This window comes from Nannobrachium achirus (genome assembly GCF_963921795.1).
Source record: "Nannobrachium achirus genome assembly, chromosome: 8".
NCBI classification, from domain to species: domain Eukaryota; kingdom Metazoa; phylum Chordata; class Actinopteri; order Myctophiformes; family Myctophidae; genus Nannobrachium; species Nannobrachium achirus.
The window spans coordinates 45,193,274-45,214,059 of record NC_137817.1 but is presented as its reverse complement, the minus strand read 5'-3'; the positions used below and the strand labels follow the sequence as shown (position 1 = coordinate 45,214,059).

At 42.9% G+C, this 20,786-nt stretch overlaps 1 protein-coding gene across 1 annotated transcript in view; it reads left to right on the top strand.

Moving 5' to 3' along the window:
* Window positions 1–7,425: 7,425 nt before the first annotated feature.
* LOC308290470 (chloride channel protein 2-like) overlaps window positions 7,426–20,786 on the top strand; it is a gene marked incomplete at its 3' end in the record, with an annotated part of 240,980 nt that continues 227,619 nt past the window's right edge. Inside the window, exon 1 of the mRNA XM_080732317.1 lies at window positions 7,426–7,497. Coding sequence (XP_080588443.1) covers window positions 7,441–7,497 — 57 coding nt within the window. The 5' untranslated portion in view covers window positions 7,426–7,440. The remainder of the gene's footprint in view (window positions 7,498–20,786) is intronic.

Genomic DNA, 20,786 nt, shown 5'->3' with positions numbered 1-20,786 from the left:
GGCAGTATCTCGACAGTCATGTGATCGACACTGATCTGTCCGATTTTGCATATTCCATCCTGATTGGCTAAGATTGGCTTCCAAAGTTTGTAGGATTGAGCCGTTTTGAACAAAATGCCTCAAATCACAAACGCTAAGTGTAATTATCATGAAATCGCACACAGACATTCCCACTAGGCCGAGGATGAAATGCCACTTAATTTTTTTTAAATCAGCCTCATGGTGGCGCTATAACAGGCCGATTTGTGGTTTTACCTATAACTCCACCGATCAGTGTCAAACTTTGTACACGCACTCCCTAAAGGCCAAGGAAAAACCTTTTCACTGCATTTTTCACATCAGCCTTTTATAGCGCCACCTTTGGGCCGACTTATGTAAAACACATTTTTGGATATTACTCCTTCAGATTTTCTCCAAAAATAACACAAATCAGTACACAGTATCTCTATAGTCATGTGATCAAGTCTGATCCGTCTGATATTTAATATTCCATCCTGATTGGCTAATATTAGCTTCCAAAGTTTGCAGGATTGCTCCGTTTTTGAACAAAATGCCTCAAATCATCAATGCAGCTTGCGATTACCGTGAGATTTGCCACACATATTCCCACTATGTCAAGGAACAAATGCTACCCTTTTCACATTGGCTTGTTATAGCGCCACCAGCAGGTAGACTTTAGCAAAACACATTTTTGGAACACAATGCCTCAAATCATGCATGCAGTGTCCGATTGCCATGAAAGGTCTAAGGTGAAGAACATATGCCACCCTTTTTACATTGGCCTATTATACAGTAGCACCACCAGGACGCCTGGCCTGGTGGAGACCTGTGCTCGGAAGAGCACTGCTTCTAGTTCACTACTGTGTTTTGTTAAAACATTTGATTTTCATAACTAAAACCCCTGAAATCTACTACAATTCATCATTGTTCTCAGATACACATCATTATTTTACTCTGCAGTCATCAAATGGAATGTATATATATATCACTCCTACAGATTTTGTCATCACGCAAATCAGTATAGTATCACAGTATGTGATAAAGACGAATCGGTCCAATTTTTCATATTCCATCCTGATTGGCTAACATTGCTTTCCAAAGTTTGCAGGATTGGTCCGTTTTGAACAAAATGTCTCAAAACATGAACGAAGCATGCGATTTCCGTGAACGCAAATTCCCACTATAGGTAGAGGAAGAAATGCCAATTGAAAATGTTCAAAACAGCCCCATGAGTGGCGCTATAACAGGCCAATCCGCATTTTTACCTATAACTGGTCCGATCTGCGTGAAACTTTGCACGCAAACTCCCTAAAGGCCAAGGAAAAACCTCTGCCCTGCATTTTTCACACCATACAAATCATTTTCTCCCTTTCCCCAGTTGTTTTCAACCCTTAATATATTTCATATACCACCATTTGATAAGATTTAGCCTCTCAGACCCAAAACATAAGAATATGTTGCTATCTTTTAATAAGATTTTGTCATGGATCAAAATTACAATTCTTCTATACATTCTCTATAGACTTCTTGTAAATTAAGCAATGCAGGTGCTTAACAATCATTTAACTATTGAGAGTGTAAAATGAAACCAAATGGACCTGTAGGGGTCCATTTGGTTTCATTTTACCCTCTCGAGTTAAAGATCTTGGTTACCAACTCTCCATCATCTAACTAGGGACCAGCTGGAACCTGGTGGTCCCTGCATGGACCTCTGGTTGAAAACCACTGCTTTACACCAAATGTCTTTGCCGAACAAAGCTGATCCAGAAGCCCACAATGCGTCATGCCACGACACGTGACCTTGTACAGTACATCTACTATTTTCGGCTAATGTTCGCCCCAGGATAGGGATGCTAGGGTTTGTGAGCTTCATTTCGCCTCTCCTTGCGTTTAGTGTATCCTCAGCAACACTGAAAATGACTAATGTGAAACAGTACATTTTGGTTACTGCACACTTAATGTCACAAACAAAGTTAAAAGACTGTGGCATTACACAGGCCTCTCCTACATCTTTGCCCTCTTCTTTGGCCATTCCAGGAATGTGCCGATTCCATTGTGCAACATTCTCTATTTCACTTTACTTTGCTCATTGTTTGGATTGCTAATAGCTTATTGACTGTGGTGTATTTGACCGTTCCATTGCATATGATGATAAGTTTCCTTTGTGCTTGTCAGGGTTAAAGAATGAATCATTTGCAGTCCATCGAACACAACACCCCCAAAAGCAGCCGGCGTGCACGCACATGGGCCTGCACAAACATAATGCATTTTCATCCAGCTCCCACAACCACAGACAAACAAATAAACAAACAAACGCACAGAGATAAAACTGTGCGACGGGGAGAAATTATCATCAATCTATTCCAATTCTGTTGTTGACTGTCTAATTTGCCATTCTGTATAGCTTGTGTACTCTCTTGTTGGAATGGGACCCTATTCGTCACTCTCGAATGCCCCGAACAAACAGGCTGGCAGACACTCAAAGAAAGGCGATTAGCTCTGTTTATAAAGTTTGCTGATTGATTATATTAGGCAAGATACAGGCACCACACACACACACACGCACACGCACACGCACACGCACACGCACACACACAGACACACACACACACACACACACACACACACACACACACACACACACACACACACACACACACACACACACACACACACTTTCCCTGGGTAAACAGGCTTGAGGAAAACATTAGCGCTGGAATATGGTCGAGATTAATGTTTCCCGAATCACCTCATTGGTAACTTTGAATGGTAAACAACATGAACATGGAAGGAATTCCTTTGAAATGTTGAGTGGTATAGATCAACTCGGTTTCTCCTTGTCATGTGGATTGCGAGTCATTATGTCATTAAAAGTAAGCAGACCTATAGGCTCTTGTTTGATCTTCTCAAGGACGTGTCCACAAGATGCTTTGTCGCACCACAAAAGGCTGGAAAACTTTCAGAACTAATTATTAACCACGCACGCGCACACACGCACGCACGCACGCACACACACGCACGCACGCACGCACGCACGCACGCACACACACACATAGTCAGACGACTACCTCTTAAATTTTTTTTTTACTGTACTGTACTGGAAAAGGAACCACTCAACCATTGAACCATGTTTTTGGCGAAGAGATTTTGTGCAGATGTAAAACAAAGTATAGAGCCAACTCAAGGTGACTTTAATTAGTCTAGAGACTCTCTAGGGGGTTTAAGTGGTTGGTTCCAAAAAAATGTAATCTGTCTGAGAACGGGCTGGAAATACTGTACACATTAACACAAATCCAAAAATATTATTATTTAAGATAATGTGCAAACAAACAAAACGTTTAATTTACACAACACTTTTAATTAACTATGAAAATGGAAAAGTTACAGCATCTCTTGGAGGCAAAACCCATGGGAGGAATACATCAGTCCAACGTCACTCTACAAACTACAAAACCCATATAGGTACTTTGAATCTCTCAATGCTCAACAGACACTTATGAGACAAGCTATGGCGAGCTTTGAATTGAGCATCAAGTTACATGGGAGTCTTTATAACAAACACCAAAAGGTTTAATATACAACACAGTTGTATACAACTAGAGGGTCGCGGCCCTTTGGGCCGCTCACATCTAGTTAAAAAAAAAGGGAAAAAAAAAAAAAAAAAAAGGAAAAAAAAAACGTTAAAAAAAAAAAAAATGGGGGGGGAACTATTGTGGCGGAACTATTGTGCCGCAGCGCACGTTTCCGGTCGGACATATTTGACCGGCGGACTATTTTATACAGAGGCAAAATATGAGGGTAATAACGAATACAACTGTATACAGAGGTTTGGAAACGACATCTTGCAAAGGTGACATGGATGTTTGAATTTTTAAGCTATAGTACATATGTAGTACATCTTGGCCAAGTGGTTTGGTATTTAAGTTAGCGATACATGACCCGGAAGTAGATCACTTACTCTTTTGTAATATAAAGATATGTAGGGGAGTCCCTGCTTCGTCTCTCAGTTAAGGGTTTCTTTGGCCTAAAAAAAGTCTAAAGCCTCTATCAGAGTCTAGGGTGAAGAGCTATTCACTTCACCGCAGTGTAGTTTTCTAGCTATCACCTAAAAATACATTACAAAGCCTAGGTGATAGCTAGGAAACTACAACGCAGTGAAGTGAATAGCTCTTCACCCTGGACTCTGTTAGAGCCTTAAGACCGTTACAACATACTTCATTGACTGGGGTCCCCCAGGGTTCTATAGTTGGTCCCCTCCTTTTGTCCCTCTACACCAAATCTCTTTGCCGAAAATAGTCCAATCTACACGCTTACATCAAACTTCATTGTGAGTTTGATAATCTGATATTTTCGCTGAATGTTCATCAATTTTCGCCACTTGGTAGACATGCCTAGACATGTTACGACATGACCAGAATTAGGATGCTAGGGTTAAAGTAGCGCACGTGTCTTGCTCACACACACACACACACACACACACACACACACACACACACACACACACGCACACACGCACACACGCATGCACGCACACACACACACGCACGCACGCACGCACGCACGCACGCACGCACGCATGCGCATGCATGCACAAGCACATTGTTTAGGGGGCTATTGGCTGCGTGGCTTGTATCCATGAATTGGTTCCCCTTGGCTTTTACAGGCCATCCATTCATGGCTGTAAAAGGTTCACTCTCAGAATCAAATCTTTTCAGATTAACTCAATCCAGCTTCAAAGGTCTGTCCTTGAGCACAGGTCATCTATCGCTCACAGACAAAAGATAATGATCTTCTCTGAACAAAAATTGTTGAAAGATGTGTACCTAGATGTAGCTGTAACACTCAGAATTGCTTCAAGTCTACTATGACCTATATCCCCTTAGTCTGGGGCAAACCTTCTAAAGTGTTCACAAAATAGCAGATCTACAAGCTCACAATAGTGTAGGCAAAGGCATGGAAAATGTATTTGTATAGTGCATTTCAACAACAAGGCGATTTAATGTGTTTTACACAAAACATTAAAGGGATATTTCACACACAAAAACATCTGGTAATTTTATCGTCTAATCAGGTTTTTAGGAACACCCGGGACAGTTTTTAATTTGGTTCATTCAATATTTAGATATTTGACACAGCCCCTTTCCTATACAAGGGACGGCATAGCTGAATGGTTAGGGAGCCTGCCTGGGGAGCCAGAGTCCCTGGTTGTCCGCCAGGGTAGCAATGTCAATGACTCAATGTGTGTCCCTGAGCAAGACCCCCTAATTTCTCACGTGCTCCTTGTGGGCAGCGAATCAACTGGGTTGGGCTGAAAATACTGAATTTCCCGGGAGGAAATAGGTATCTATTATTATTATTATTATTATTATTATTATTATTATCTATTACAAACCCATTGTAACTTCAAACTCCATTTTAACCATGATAGATTCATCAAAAACACCTGTCCTTGGTTCTGGTGACTCATACTGCCCTCCTAATATACGTGAGGAGGCAGTGTTTTTTCAATTACTTTTTTTCATTTATTTTTAATAATTCTTTGTGATTCTTTTTTTTAAATACAATGAAAAGATTATTAAAAATAAATGACAAAGTAATCGAAAAAAAAACACAGCCTGCTCACGGGGCAGAATGAGTCATCAGAACCAAGGACAGGTGTTTTCTATGAATATATATCATGGTTCAAATGGAGTTTGAAGTTACAATGGGTTTGTATAGGAAGGGGGGTGTTCCCAAAAGCCTGAGTAGACGATATCCCTTTTATCAAAATTATGATCCTTGCCGATATTTTGAGGCAAAGATCATAATGTGTGGTCTGCCTTATTTTATGTTATGTGCTACAAGTTCAAGGTTCAATGTTCTTCATTGTTACACCTTGTGTGGTGCATACAAACCCATTGTAACTACAAACTCCATTTAGATTCATCGAAAACACCCATCCTTGGTTTTGGTGACTCATACTGCCCTCCTAATACCATGAGGAGTTAATTACCTTTTTCATGTATTTTCAGTTCAAGAGTTCAAGGTTCAATGTTCTCTTGTGTGGTGCATAGGCTAGACCTATATATTGAGCATTATAGATTTGTCATAGCAAAATAAATAATGATAAATAAAAAAGAAAAAGAAACATCATATAATCTTAACTGAGGACCCATCACTAGGCCTATATGACAAGCATTTGGAGTTGTAGGAGTTGAGGCATTAGGCTACATTTAGTTTGACTCAGTTCCACAGATAACAACAATTGTCTTTTTCACAATATTTGCCTCTTTCTTATATTATTTGGCCAATGTTTGGCCTTTTTTATAGTAGGCCTAGCCAAGTTTGTTGATATTTTTTTTTTTTATGAAGTAGGCTACAGTAGGCCTACAGTAGGCTAAGTAGATCTTTGTATTAAGTATTAAAATGGTATTGGAGAGGAAAACCACTGGTCTTGACAGACTGATTGATTGAATACAGTAAAAGTAGCCTACAGGATGAAGTAATGACTTTGTGTTCATCCCTGATCAGCATGTGAAGTGACCCGCACTGCAGCGCACAGCCTTAACAGACATGTCAAAAAAAAGTTAACCTCCCCACTTGTTTCGGAAAATGGTACATCTTAAAGGAATCGGATATTAGACCCTCCGGCCTCCGCCTACTACAGCTTGTATTATAGACAGGTAGAGAGGCTTGAGTCACCTTGACTAAAAGTGGGCCAAAAAATATAATGGGCTAAAATATAATGGTATTTGTATTGTACGCACGCAGGCAAAACAACACTAAAAATACAAATCTACAGATCAAAACAATGCTGGAACAGCGATGCAGGAAAAACCTGCCTTGGCCCAAATTGGCCGTGGCGAAGCCTCGCTCTCCCGTCAGAAAATAGCAAATCTACAAGCTCACAACGCGTCGCAGGGGCGACGCGTTGTGAGCTTGTAGATCTGCTATTTCCCAGCGCGAGAACAAACTATGGGCTTGAAAAAAAATCACAGATGAAGGGACAAACTTCAGAGAACAGGCTGTACCATTGCTGCACGGGCAGAGGGGGACGGACCGTGGCGGCTTTCATAGCCCTGCCTTCACAACTTTTTAAGTCCCGCCTCGCACCACAGTGTGTGCGAATGTCGGGGAAGGAGACTTTTTTGAGGCTATAAAATGAAGGAACTTCGCCCAGACGCAACATTTCTCCCAACAAGCCAGAGTTCCTCACGTGAACGACGTTCAATAAGACGGGGTCTGGACGTGTCGTTATCATCAATAAGTCTGACAACATTCACGAGTCCCGCCTAACACAGAGGGATAAAGGGAGACTTTGGGGCTGAAAGCTGAAAGAAAGCATCGTTCCCCCGTCCCCTCCATTCTTTTGACACGCACGGTGACAGTCGGCGACAGTCACTGCGGGGACAGACACAGAGACAGGACAGGAGTGACAGGACACGACCGCAGCAGGACACCATGGCAGGGGACGGTCACGGGGCGGACCAGCGGGCGCTGCAGTATGAGCAGACTTTGGTAAGTGACTGTGTAACAACTTGTTGCTCAACCACTTGTACTGTCTTTGAAACTTCGCTCCAGCAACAACGTGTCCCCCGTGGGTCCGTACGTGGGTCTGTACGTGGGTCTGTGTGTTTTCGTCACGGGGGGTGCGTGCCGCTCGCTGCTGAGCCCCATGCACACTCTCACAGTCAACTGTTCTGCACTGTACAACTGACCTGTAGATTGGATTGCTGAGAGTGTATGAAAACGGTTCCATTTGAACACTGTCGGGGTTGAATTCTCTCTCTCTCTCTCTCTCTCTCTCTCTCTCTCTCTCTCTCTCTCTCTCTCTCTCTCTCTCTCTCTCTCTCTCTCTCTGTGATGCACACATGTGATGCACATTTGACGTCTTATGTCAATAGTGTTAAAAGGCCTGTTTATTGTGGATCATATCATATCATGTGAAATGACCACGATGCCACTGTAAAGACCTCGCATGAACCTTGTACAGGAGACTGAGAGCAATCAGGCAATCACGCACAATCTGATCGCAGCCAGTGAGTGATAGACTGATAGTATAGTGACAATGACATGCCAGTTATCTGGCCCAGTGAGAATGGGCCTTAAGACTTGACACCAGGGTCTGTTCCTTTGTCACGTTTGTCTGATTGAGTTTTACACTGATTTACTTTAAATGTCACTCACAACAGTGCTGCAAAGAAGTCTTCCCCACTAAAAGTCGACGAAGGCCGGGCGCTATTGTCAAAACATCTGGATGTGACTGACACAATGTCCCTTTGATTCTGTTTATGATTCTTTCACCCACATACCATTGATCATACATTAGGGTGTATTGTTATGTTGTAGTCTAATAATACACACACTACATGCACCCATTGAGTGATTGATTGATTGATTGATTGATTGATTCATTCATTGATTGATTGAGTGAGTGATTGAATACTTTATATACAAGGTCAACTAAAAGGATAAACACCACAAGAAAGCTCAATGGCTTGTTTGCATTGTGGTCCTTTTGTACTCGATTCATAAAAAGGAACACGCTATAATACGTCAAACTAGCCTTCATAAAACAAAATATAAGAAACTGGGTGCTTTCTTTTTCTTATCTTAAGACAGACAATGCCACAGTCATGGGAGCTGTGTCCCAGCCCCGGGACTGCGTGGGTTTGCACAGATAGCCTGCTGGCTTGGCCGAGGCCAACAATGACTGCCTTCAGTAACCTAAGTGCTGGAACGGTGTGGTGGTGTTGAGAGTCTTGTTATTCAAAATAACACACACATATACACACATACAGAGATAAGTGGGTGTATAAACAATAAGAGTCCTTGGATCACGCACTTTTGTTGCCTGTTACCCCTGCCCTGTCAAATGAGGTTTATCTCCTGACGGTTCCACAGACACGCAGGTGTTGTGACTCGTGTTGTGGCGTAGACACGCCATTGGGTTTACCTGAGGCGGGACGTGAACTCTAAAGAACTGTTCACCTCGCAGCCAGCTTGCGTAACCGTTCTGTTGTCTTATGCCCCGCAGCTTGTATTAGAAAATCGAAATGATGGAAATGTAGTGTTCATCCGAATGTCACGCCAACCCCTCCCCGTGCGTGTGTGGACCGCGGCATGCGTGCATGTCTCTGTACCACAGTTGAACCTGGCAAAACGTCTGTCGTGTCGAGAGCTGCTATTTGAAGATGCCAAGTTTTATGGGCCTGCTGGTCTCATTCAAACGGCAACGAGCCTTTAAATTAAAGCAAAGCCACAACTGTTACACTTGTTGTGCATTTGTTTTTTATTTCCCCTCTTGAAAAAAGTCTTTGTAAAAAGGCAGCACCCCCCTCCCCTCCTCCCAGTTGCTGTGTTCTGGTAATCTCTCCCTCTCTTTCTCTCTTGTGTGTGAGAGAGATTACACAACCCGGCGGGGATCGCTGATTCAGCGCTGCTGGGCCCGGCCTCTTATCAGCCTTGTGGGGTCCCGTGCTCACTCAGACCTCTGGGCTCTTCAAAAGGTGTGCCAAGCTTTTTCATGAAAAAAAGGCTCTCTCATGCGAGGTCACTGTCATCTCAAACTCTTTTGTCTCGCTAGTCGCCACCCCCCCCTCTTGTCTGTGTGTTTCTCTCTGCGCTGTGGGCCGTGGTAACATGGGCTCCTTTGTTGCGACCTTGGCAGCACAGTGTGGTTTGTGTGGGCACGGTGTGGCATGGTGTAGGCAGAACACAGCTGAAAGAAGCCACTGTGGTTGGGGCTGTGTGAGAGGGATCAAGAGGTGGGTTGGAAATGTCCTCCTGGGCTCTGGCTAAAAAGCGTGAGGCAGAGCGCCACTGACCGGAAGAGGTAGTTTTCACAATTCCTGTCTTTGTGGATGACAATCCCAGGGCTTTGGCTCTAGCCACGTGAAGGATTATTGACACACGCGCACACACACACACACACACACACACACACACACACACACACACACACACGCATGCACACACACACACACGCACGCATATGTTAATGTGTCATTGCATTATAAATTGGCCAGTAATGTTATTTTTTTCTTCGAAACAAGTAAATGTTTGTCGCAGAGAGACGTGTACCTGTCTCTCACCATCCACCCACATTTACTGCCTCTCTCACTTGCTCTCTCTCTCTCTCTCTCTCTCTCGCTCGCTCTTATATTGTTGACATAAATCTCCGCCTCAAGCATATTAGCTCTCCTGTCCTTACACACGTCCTTGTTTTTTTCCACTTTCTCTCATCTAAAACCTTCCATTAAAAATGTAGTTCAATGGACATGCAAGTGAGCAGAGAACAAACGTGTTTTCTCCACTTGTCAGAGTGACGGTTCAATCAGCTGTTGGGGAGTAGCCGACCTTTGACCTTGGTTCACACCTACTGTAACGCATCCAAACTTCACCCCAGCAGTCGCATGAGACTCCTTTAAAACCACTCCAGCCCTATTTTATGCTTTGTTTGATGGGAGTGACATGGGGCCAAAAAAAAGAAAATAGCAGATCTGCAAGCTCACAATGTTTACATGGGCAGCTATAATATTCCACTTGTATTCTGAATGACAGAATAAAAATGCTCATGTAAATGTGGCGGCGAGAGTTGCAGCCCCAGCCTGAAGCCTCAAAAGTCTAGTATCTGCCCTCGTTCCATAGGGATGTCCCTTTGGAGTGATGGTTAAGATATTGGACTTTCACGCGGGAGACCCGGGTTCGAAGCCGGGTGGGGAGGTTCGGATCACCTCCGTTACATAAACACCTCAGAATGGAATAGAACAGGGGTCTTCGACGTTTTCAGGCCAGGGACCCCCAAACTGATGGGGAGATGGCTAACACATATATTGTATGTATAAAATTGGGTTTTGTACAGTATAAACATATTCATGCTTTTATTTTAAACATACAGTACATGTACAGTGAGCAGGGTGGCCATACCAATGGCATTTCTAATAATACCTTATTAACTGAGAACCAATTTCAATACTATCAACAATCTGTCAACTGCACAGTAATCATGTATACAGGCTATTAAAAATTGACAGAATCATGATTTATTTTTAACATAAATGTGGCAAATGGCCATTTTTGGGTAGCAAAATATATTTTTCAAATTTTTTATTTTAATTGTTTAATCAAGCAACAATTTTGCGGATCCCCTAGGGGTCGCGGGCCGGACTCCCTAGGGGTCGCGGACCCCCTGTTGAAGACTTCTGGAATAGAATATTCCATTCCATTCAGAATTTATTTTCATTGGGGTTTGGACTGGAGGGGTGGTACATACCGTTTGTATCAGAATAGACTTTTATTCAGGTTCCATGTATTGTAAACAGTTGGGTATGAATCTCCGTTCGGAATGAGTTCATTCTGAATGAATAAATATTGCCCATGTAACCGTAGCTAATGTGTCACGTCACAACGCATTGTGAGCTTGCAGATCAGCTATTTTTGGCGTCGTTTGATCACTTTTGACAATCTTCATATATAATAACATGCCAGAAATACGAACGCCAGGTTAAAATTATTACCAGTGGTGGAAAAAGTACTCACATATTTTAATTAAGTAAAAGTATCAATACTGCAATGTAGAAATACTCTATTACAAGTAAAAGTCCGGAATTCAAAATGTACTTGAAACTGTTGGCATCAAAAAGTACCAAAAGTAAAAGTACCAAATGTTTTGAAAATAGCAGATCTACAAGCTCACAACGCATTGTGAGCTTGTAGATCGGCTATTTTCAAATAGCCTATATAAAATAGGGCTGAAGTGGTTAATGTATGTTTTATAATATTCTAATTCATATCTGGAAAGTAACTAGTACTGGTAATTAAAGTTTTCAAATAAATGTAGTGGAATAAAAGTATAATAATTTTATTTTATAATTTTTATCCCACAATTTTGTAACCCATTTTTTCACCCAGTGCTAATTGCCTATGTAATCCTGGGCTCTGCTCTCCCTCTGCCGCGCCTGGGGAGACAACGGACTGACCTCATGCTTCCTTCTATGCATGAGGAGTCCAAGTTGCTTCTTTTCACCTGACAGTGGAGATTTCCCTGGTTTGGACGTAGCGCGTGGAAGGAACACGTTATTCCAACCAGTTCCTTTCCCCTCCATCAGGCGCCCCGGCTGGCCACGGGGAGGCATTATTGAGACCAGGATTACGTGCATGTTTTTGTGAGGGTATCAACCCTAGGAGACACGGGGAGAACATGCAAACTCCACACAGAAAGGCCCTATCGCCAACCCCACCTAGGGTGTGGGCGCTGATAAAAGTATAATATTTGGATCAGAGACGTAGTGGAATAGAAGTGAAAGTAGACCTATTGGAAATACTCAAGTAAAGTACAAAAACCCTTACTTACTTACATACTTAAGTAAATGTACTTAGTTACCTACCTAACACCAGTGGTTAAGAGTAGACGCATGACAATCCAAGACAGAATAGTGATTTATTGCATGCAGTACACACAGTGTACCGGTATAAATACATTTACAGTATGCAGTCTGCAGTTGGGAGTAGTTGATTGAGTGATTGATTGAAGAATTTATTAGAAGGTTACATAGGAAAAACGTACAGATTCATGGCAGTACAAATCACTGGTACAAGGTCAACTAAAAGGAGATCCGATTAAGCTTTTTGGCTTATTTACACAGGAACCACTTTTTGTACTGTGTGTGTGTGTGTGTGTGTGTGTGTGTGTGTGTGTGTGTGTGTGTGTGTGTGTGTGTGTGTGTGTGTGTGTGTGTGTGTGTGTGTGTGTGTGTGTGTGTGTGTGTGTGTGTGTGTGTGTGTGTGTGTGTGTGTGTGTGTGTGTGTGTGTGTTGGGGACAGCTCGGGGACAGCTTGGCAGCGGTGCTAAGTGTGGTGATAATGGGATTAATGAGATAAAGATCCCCAACAGGAGATTGTGCACCCGATGATATATTGTTAAAGTTTAATCTGGTGGCATTGGGTATCGGTCTCTGAGATGATGTGGCATTTCTGTCTCGGTTTGTCTCTAGTATCTTCTTTCTTTCTTTCTTTCTTTCTTTCTTTCTTTCTTTCTTTCTTTCTTTCTCTCTAGTTTCTTCCTTCCTGAATCCTTCCTTCCTTCCTTCCTTCCTTCCTTCCTTCCTTCCTTCCTTCCTCCCCCCCCCCTCTCTCTCTCTCTCTCTTTCTTGCTCTGTGTGTGTGTAGGCACTTGCATACATTCTACTGCGGTCATTCCATTCTGCTGGTGTCATCCATTACAGCCGCGACTCCCCCTTCATTCTCAGGAGTCATAAAGTCATTGATTTCAGTCGTTTGAAGTCAGTGATTGATAGGATTCTCTCTGCGTGTATCTGTACTATGTACACAGACAGTAGCTTGTCACCATTGTCTTCCTTCTGCTCTGCTGACGTCTCATTACTTATTGCTGTTATTTCTTTGGCTGGGGACTTTTTTTCTATTGTCACACCATGGAGACTTGAGTTCAATCATATTTTCTTTGTATTTGTTGCATTCCTAAGACGAAAAAAACAAAAAACAAAAAAAAGATTATAGTAAATGTACCCCCATTGATTCTGGCTGGGGGCCCAAATGCATGGGCCTGGATGGGAACCCCGATAATGCCCTGGATGGGGACCCAAATGCATTTGTGTGAGAATCAATGGGGGTAAATTTAGGGTCAAGGGGCAAGTCAATTTACCCCCATTGATTCTCACACAAATGCATTTGGGTCCCCATTCGGGGGAACGCAAGTCTCCATGGTGTGACGAATCAATAGGAAAAAAAAGTCATTTTGGGTGGTAACTACTCCTTTAAAACTACTGGCTGGATTGCCATTGAATCTGTTGTGCACCTTTTATTCTCCCCAAAAGATGGTTCCTACTGATTTTGCTAACCCTCCATGGCCTTTGCTCTATCACTTTACAATGTTATATTCATATCATAGCCTGACACTCAGCCAGAATTTTCATTTCGTTCCACCAATCGCACGAACATATATCTTTTTTAATGGTCTTGGCTAGCGATTCAGGGGCTGGAGACAGGACATTATATTCACCCATTCGCACACATTTGAACACTGATGTTGGAGGAAGCCGTGCAACTAGGCAAGGCACCAACATGTTCATCTGCAGTGTCTTACTCAAGGACACATCGACAGCGACGCAGTGGGAGCCCAGGATCAAACCTGGTTTCCGTGTGTGGACAACGATGCGGAAATAATGATGGAAATATGACTTGTCTGTTAATTGCATCCAGCTGGTTTCATACAGATGCATAAGAATGATATCAATGAATGCATAATAATTGCGATTAGCTAAAAAGTTATTGCAAACAGGCGATTATGCAATAATAGATGTGGCACCTGCTAAATGCTCAGCTGTAACGGGCGCCTCTACTGAACTGTGCACGGCTGGAAGCGTGTACCAGTGATTTGAGACTTAACGCGATTAGACTAATCTAATGTTCACAAAACGGACTGTTTTTGTGCAGTGGGCAGTTCCTCTGGCTACCAGCAGCAAGCTGTGGTTGAGCCTGTTTCCTGCTGGGTAGAAGCCTGTTTTATGTTGCAATAATATCTTAATGATGACCCAACACTTTATGATCAACACCATAAACGTGGCTATCTAGCCGTGTGTGTGTGTGTGTGTGTGTGTTGTCCGTCTGTCTTGTTTTGACACGGGTAATTTGTAACTCGGTGCTATTTGCCTGTTGCTTCCCTCGCTGCAGTAATCAGGCCTTATGTAGCCGCTCGCTCGTTTGATGTCCGTGGCTAAGTCATAATGGAATTTTCCCCAACACTCCTTTACACCCCCCCCCCCCCCCCACACACACACACACACACACACACACACACACACGGCTAAAGGCTCCTTTGAGAGGAGTTTGTGTCAACAAACCTCATTGACAAGCATTTCTCGGGAGGCAAAAAGAAAGCGATTTTGTTTGTAACGTTTACAAGACTCTATGTTACTTTATTTGTCCCCGGGGGAGATTTGTCTTGGGCATAAAGGCTTTGGAGTTGTCGGGACTCTCAGACGTGAATAGAGCGACTAGGGCTCTAGATAGAGACGTTTGAAAGGGAAGACTGCAGAAAGCCCAGAGAGGTTTGTCTGAATGCTCGCCCAGTCCGACTCCATTCACTTTCTGTTCAAACAGCTCGTGATGGATTCCTGTAAAACCCATATACTTCTTGACATCAAAAAAGGTGGAATGTACACATCAGTGACTAGAGTGAGCTATTATGAGGTGTGAATTCCCCCAGACAAAAGTGTTTCTAGATAAAAGAAAAGGATTGTGTGCTTGTGTGATAAAAAAAGATGAATTGCCCATCAAGTGTGTGTGTGTTTGTGTGTGAGGGGAGGGGTCTCAATGAGCCTTATAGGTCAATATTGTTCAATTATGAGACAATGTAAAGTATCGAGGCATGTCCCGTGATTAATACAGCAATTTACTTTTCTTCCTGTGTCCTTAACAAGGACCATGAATTAAGTGTGTGTTATACGGGTGTCGTGCACTGAACATAGCCGATACACAAGCTCACAATGTGCTGCGTTACGACTCATTGTGAATTTGTAGATCTGCTATTTTCAGCTTGTGGCAACCGCACACAACTAAGTATAACCTTAAGCTTTAGACTGTAGGATCGTAGATCGTAACCTAGTGATTGTCCCTACAAGGGGGTTATAAATAACATAAATGATACTTAAAAACTCCAAAGAGCCAAAGAGCAAAATCAGAAATGTATGAGGGCAAACGGCTGCTGGCCTGTAGTTAGATTCTTTTACTTTTTTATGCCAAGACGATGAAAGCATTTTGTGATCAGAATATTTCGTCCTGTTTTTGTTGGTCTACAGGAGTCAGTGATTATGCTGTTTTGATTCCACAAAAAGTAGTCTTGTAGTAATTTAAAATACAGATGAAATACGGAATTATTATTAATAAAATATAACTAGCAAATGTGCAATGGTAGGAGGCGGTCTCTCTACTCTTCCCTAGAGAAATGTAGTGTAGTAGTGTTGTGTCCAAGCAGGTCTGTAATCTCTTATTGCAGTGGTTCTCAACCTGTGGGTTGGGACCCTAAGAGAGGTCCCCAAATTATTTTGGGGGGTCCCCAGATGATTAACTTAATGTGAAACATTGTTTTCTTACTCAACAGTAAACAAACCAACATAAAGTTTAAGTGTATAGCACATTTCTAAAGAGACAATTTAAGGACTTTTAATACCTCTAAAACGACAAATTAAACATTGGCCAAATTGTCAAATATTAGAGACAGAAATTGTGAAAATAGCCGATCTACAGCATGTAGATCTGCTATTTTCACGTTAGAACTGTGTTATACAAAATGTAATGGATCAAGTTTTAGTGCTCGTCAGGGTGGGGGGTCCCCCGTTAAAATATGATTATTTAGGGGGTCGCGGCCTGAAAAGCCATAGATGGTTGTTCTTTCAGGGGAAGTGGGTGTTAGTTGAATGTACAGGTTACTGGACATGCAAAGTTTTACCCTAAGTAACTCGGAGCCAAACACCTAGTTTCTCCTGTTTTTATCCACTTCCTCTACTATCTATCTATACCTTCCTTTTCCATCATCACCCGCATGCTGCTAGATTAACAACCAGCCCTGCTTTCTGACAGACGTGTGTGTGTGTGCGTGTGTGTGTGTGTGTGTGTGTGTGTGTGTGTGCACAACCTGAGGCTATTCCTCCTTTCCACACACACACACACACACACACACACACACACACACACACACACACACACACACACACACACACACACACACACACACACACACACAAACACACATTTACATTAAAATCTTCTCCAACTTAAGCCAAGTCACCTTGAGTGGCAGAATCACAGGACAAGTTATCTGATGGCACGTTGACATATCAGTGGATGTTTAGTATTCACCAACAATCCCTGTGTGTGTGTGTGTGTGTGTGTGTGTGTGTGTGTGTGTGTGTGTGTGTGTGTGTGTGTGTGTGTGTGTGTGTGTGTGTGTGTGTGTGTGTGTGTGTGTGTGTGTGTGTGTGTGTGTGTGTGTGTGTGTGTGTGTGTGTGTGTGTGTGTGTGTGTGTGTGTGTGTGTGTGTGTGTGTGAGCGTGTGTCTGAGCGTGTGTCTGAGCGTGTGAGCCTGACATTATCTTCTTTTGAAGATCTTTTAGATCTTGGTGCTTTTGTGCTTTGGTAGATGAAGCCTTGTTTGCTCTTTATCGACGCCCGGCCACGGGAAGAGAGCAGTTACCAGATTCTAGAGAGGGAGACTCCAGTCCAAATTTGTCCGGGTCAATAAAAGTTGTTTTCGGAACATAGTCCCTCAGTTGTTCCTCTGTTCTCGGGAAGATCATTTTGTGGCTTTGCCTAATTGCTTACGCGCACGCACGCATGGGCGTGCGTTGTGCGTGCGTGCGACAGAGAGAGAGCATCTGTTCTGTCCTCTCTTTAATAAGTTGCAAGGTCCTTGATTAATAATAGGGATGGGACGATATGAACATTTCATATCACGATTATTGTGACAAAATAAATCGCGATTTACGATATTATCATGATAATCAAAATCCATTATCCTGGGCGGAACATTTGCGTTGCGACGCGTTGTGAGCTTGTAGATCTGCTATTTTTTTGGCAAAGACATTTGATAGAGTGAAAAAAAAGACTGTATCAAGTACGTATATTATAAGTACATTTTACCAATAGAGGGTTTAAATGGTACCGGATATGCAGCTCGGCAAATAAAAGGTTAATTGATCCCAGTGCATGACGGAGGACGATATCACGATAAATTAACTCTCCACGATACGATTATCGTGGGTGTTTTTTTTATCACGATAAACGATAATATCGCTTATCGTCCCATCCCTAATTAATAATGGTGAGCAGAGATTGTCAGAGACGGCTTGCGTGGCTAAAGGCTTCGTTCAGACAGACCGCAGACTGTTAGTTGAACAGACAGACAGACAGACAGACTGACAAAACATTGAATAATTATAATAATACTTGAGCCTTTCAAAAACTAGGCCTGTCCTCTAAAAATCGACGAATCGACGCGTCGTTTTAAGCCCCCGGAATCGACGCCAATTGTTTGAGTCGAGCCGTCAAAAATATATAATTTTTTTTTATCACACCAGTATACTGTGGTGCGGTATGAGAGCGCTGGACTGTGACTGTCATGTAATTCTTATTGAGTCCATACTTCCTACTACTAGACTTAAAAATAAAATCAGTTCACGTGACTTGAACGTTGCCTTGATCATATAACAGGGAGCTCTTATTTTGAAGTTAACCGCTTGGAAAGGAAATGCGTCGACGAGTTGTTATTCTACTTGAGAGCTGGCCAAAGAAGCAGCAGAGCCAGCGCGATGCGCTTTCACTTTCACTGCCGTGGGTGTGTGGTGGTTGGACTCAGGCTGAGGAATAGCGACGGGCGAACTGTTTTCTTTTTATTATCTCGCACCAGATCGGCAACATAGCTCTTTTGATACAGCAGCGGTGCTCTGAGAAAATACAACTTGTGGAAATAATACACGACATGCTGTCAAAGAGATGCATTATTCTCTCCTCCGTTGTTCTACTCTGCTCCACAATTCACAATTACGCACGGCAAATTACGCACGGCTGGACGCAATCTTATCGTCATTAATGTCCAGTGTCCACCGCTATCATGTCTCAATATGCACGGTAGTTCATGGATCTAATTCACTTTAAAGGCTTAAAACATATTGCTGTTTTATTGTATTACGTTGACGTGGTTTAAAAGCTTAAAGCACCACTTTTTTTTTCTTTTTTTTTCTTTTTTTTACATAAACGATTCGTCGACGCGTCGGATTAACCCCCGCGACTCGAATCGACTTGATAAATCCTGCGTCGAGGACAGCCCTATCAAAAACCCAAGGACACTTAACGATACAGAAATAAACAACACACATTGAAGTGGAAAAGGTGTGAGAGGAGACAGACAGACCTACCACTTAAGTGCCCTTGTTTGAGCAAGGCACTGAACTAAGGATGCACATGCACCTCGGTATCGGCCGATATTTGCCGTTTTCTGTCAATATCGGCAGCGGCAAATAAAGCTGACATTAACCGATGGCAGTAGCCAATATGTATCTGTTGTTGATAAGCATACATCTTTTGCTGGCCATGTTGGTGTATTCGTTATCTACAGTCTACCAGGCTGTAGATTCTGAACAGATTTCTTTATAATGAAGATGTATTGGTTTCCCTGGCATAAAAGTATCGCTCAAGAATTTCCATATCGGTGCATCCCTACGACTGAACCCTCACCTGCTCCAGTGCTCGATGTCCAACTAACTGTAGTATAGAAGTGTGGTTGTACTCAGGGACATGCTGGGCCCCTGATTCAGCCTGGGAAAAAGAGTTGGTGAGGCCCTCATTGCGCGCTATAGAGAGAGAGAGATCTCTCTATAGCGCTGCTGCTACTCAAAGATTTGTGACAAGCCAGTGGGACAATCACATGAGTTATATTTTGTTGTTGTCGGGTGGAAACCTTGTATGTCCAAAACAGTTTGTTTTGTATTTATCATTTTAAAAATGATTTAAACTAGTGAAAACAGCCGATCTACAAGCACACAACGCCTCGCACCGCGAGGCGTTGTGTGCTTGTAGATCTGCTGTTTTCACTACTTTTGTGCGACAGGGCTTTGCTTTGCGAAAACATTTACAAATTTGAAACTTGGAGATACAAGGTTTCTACCCGACAGTGACGATTTACTTTGTTGGCCACCCAGCCCCCAAAATGGAACGAAGGCAGAGATTTTATTTTATTTTCTTTCCTAATGGCCGGCCTGGACCGGCCGGGAATGAACCGGCCGTTCGGGAGTTGTCCCGCTTTTCCCAATGGCCAGCACGTCCCTGGTTGTACTGGACTGCTCCCTGGTGTGTGTGTTAATACAGTATGTGTGTGAGTGTGTGAAGAAGGTCTTTGCTGAAAAGCCCCCAGGGCCAACTCACTTGCATGTGAGTTACTCTTGTTAAATGAAGGATTAATAACTACCAAGCATCCTTTCAGTTTAATACCATCAAATACCCTAACATTACCACACATTTTTGAACTGAAGTGTTGCTGCGAGTTGTTGGAGTTTTCATTTTGGCAGATGATTAGAAGCACTAGAGTACGCAGACAGATTGGGAGTCACTCGTGCTCATGCTTGAGATGCACACGGTACATTTGTCTGCCATCACCCGTGTGGGCGGATGCAGAAATAAACGGCGCGCAGGAATAAACGGAGCGCATGTGTGAGTGTCTGTCACATTTAGTGTTTGTCACTAAGGAAGAGAGATGATGATGGTAGGGATGATGGCCCCGACGATCCCTCTACTTAATGGCCACAACAAAAGCCAAAGTGAAATGGCACACGACACTCACTCACACAGAGTACATACTCTCGGTGACCCATGCTGTACTCTGGCTCCACCAGATACAGTTACGTTTTTTCTTCTTCTTCTTTTCCATCTTTCTCTCTGTTCTAGCTCTTATCTGGGGCATAATCATCTACCCTATACTTAACTAGTGGTCCTCAACATTTATTCTTTTTTCATTCATTTTTGAGCGGTGCTCCTCTAAGGAGCTAACCACCCTTAACGTCTGGCGCTCTCTGTTTGTCCCACGTCTGTTTGTACGCCCAGGGTCACATTGGCCAAGCTTCGTGGGACGCTTGATGAAATTAGCTCATAAATACTGTAGCACCGCTCACTTCACACTGGGTGTGGTTTTTATTTTATATCAGGGATCCCCAAGTAGAGGGTATATGCTTGTGACAATGTGACATAGCAGGGTCAGCTGGAGTCCGTAGGAGTCAGCCGGAGTGAGGAGGCAACGA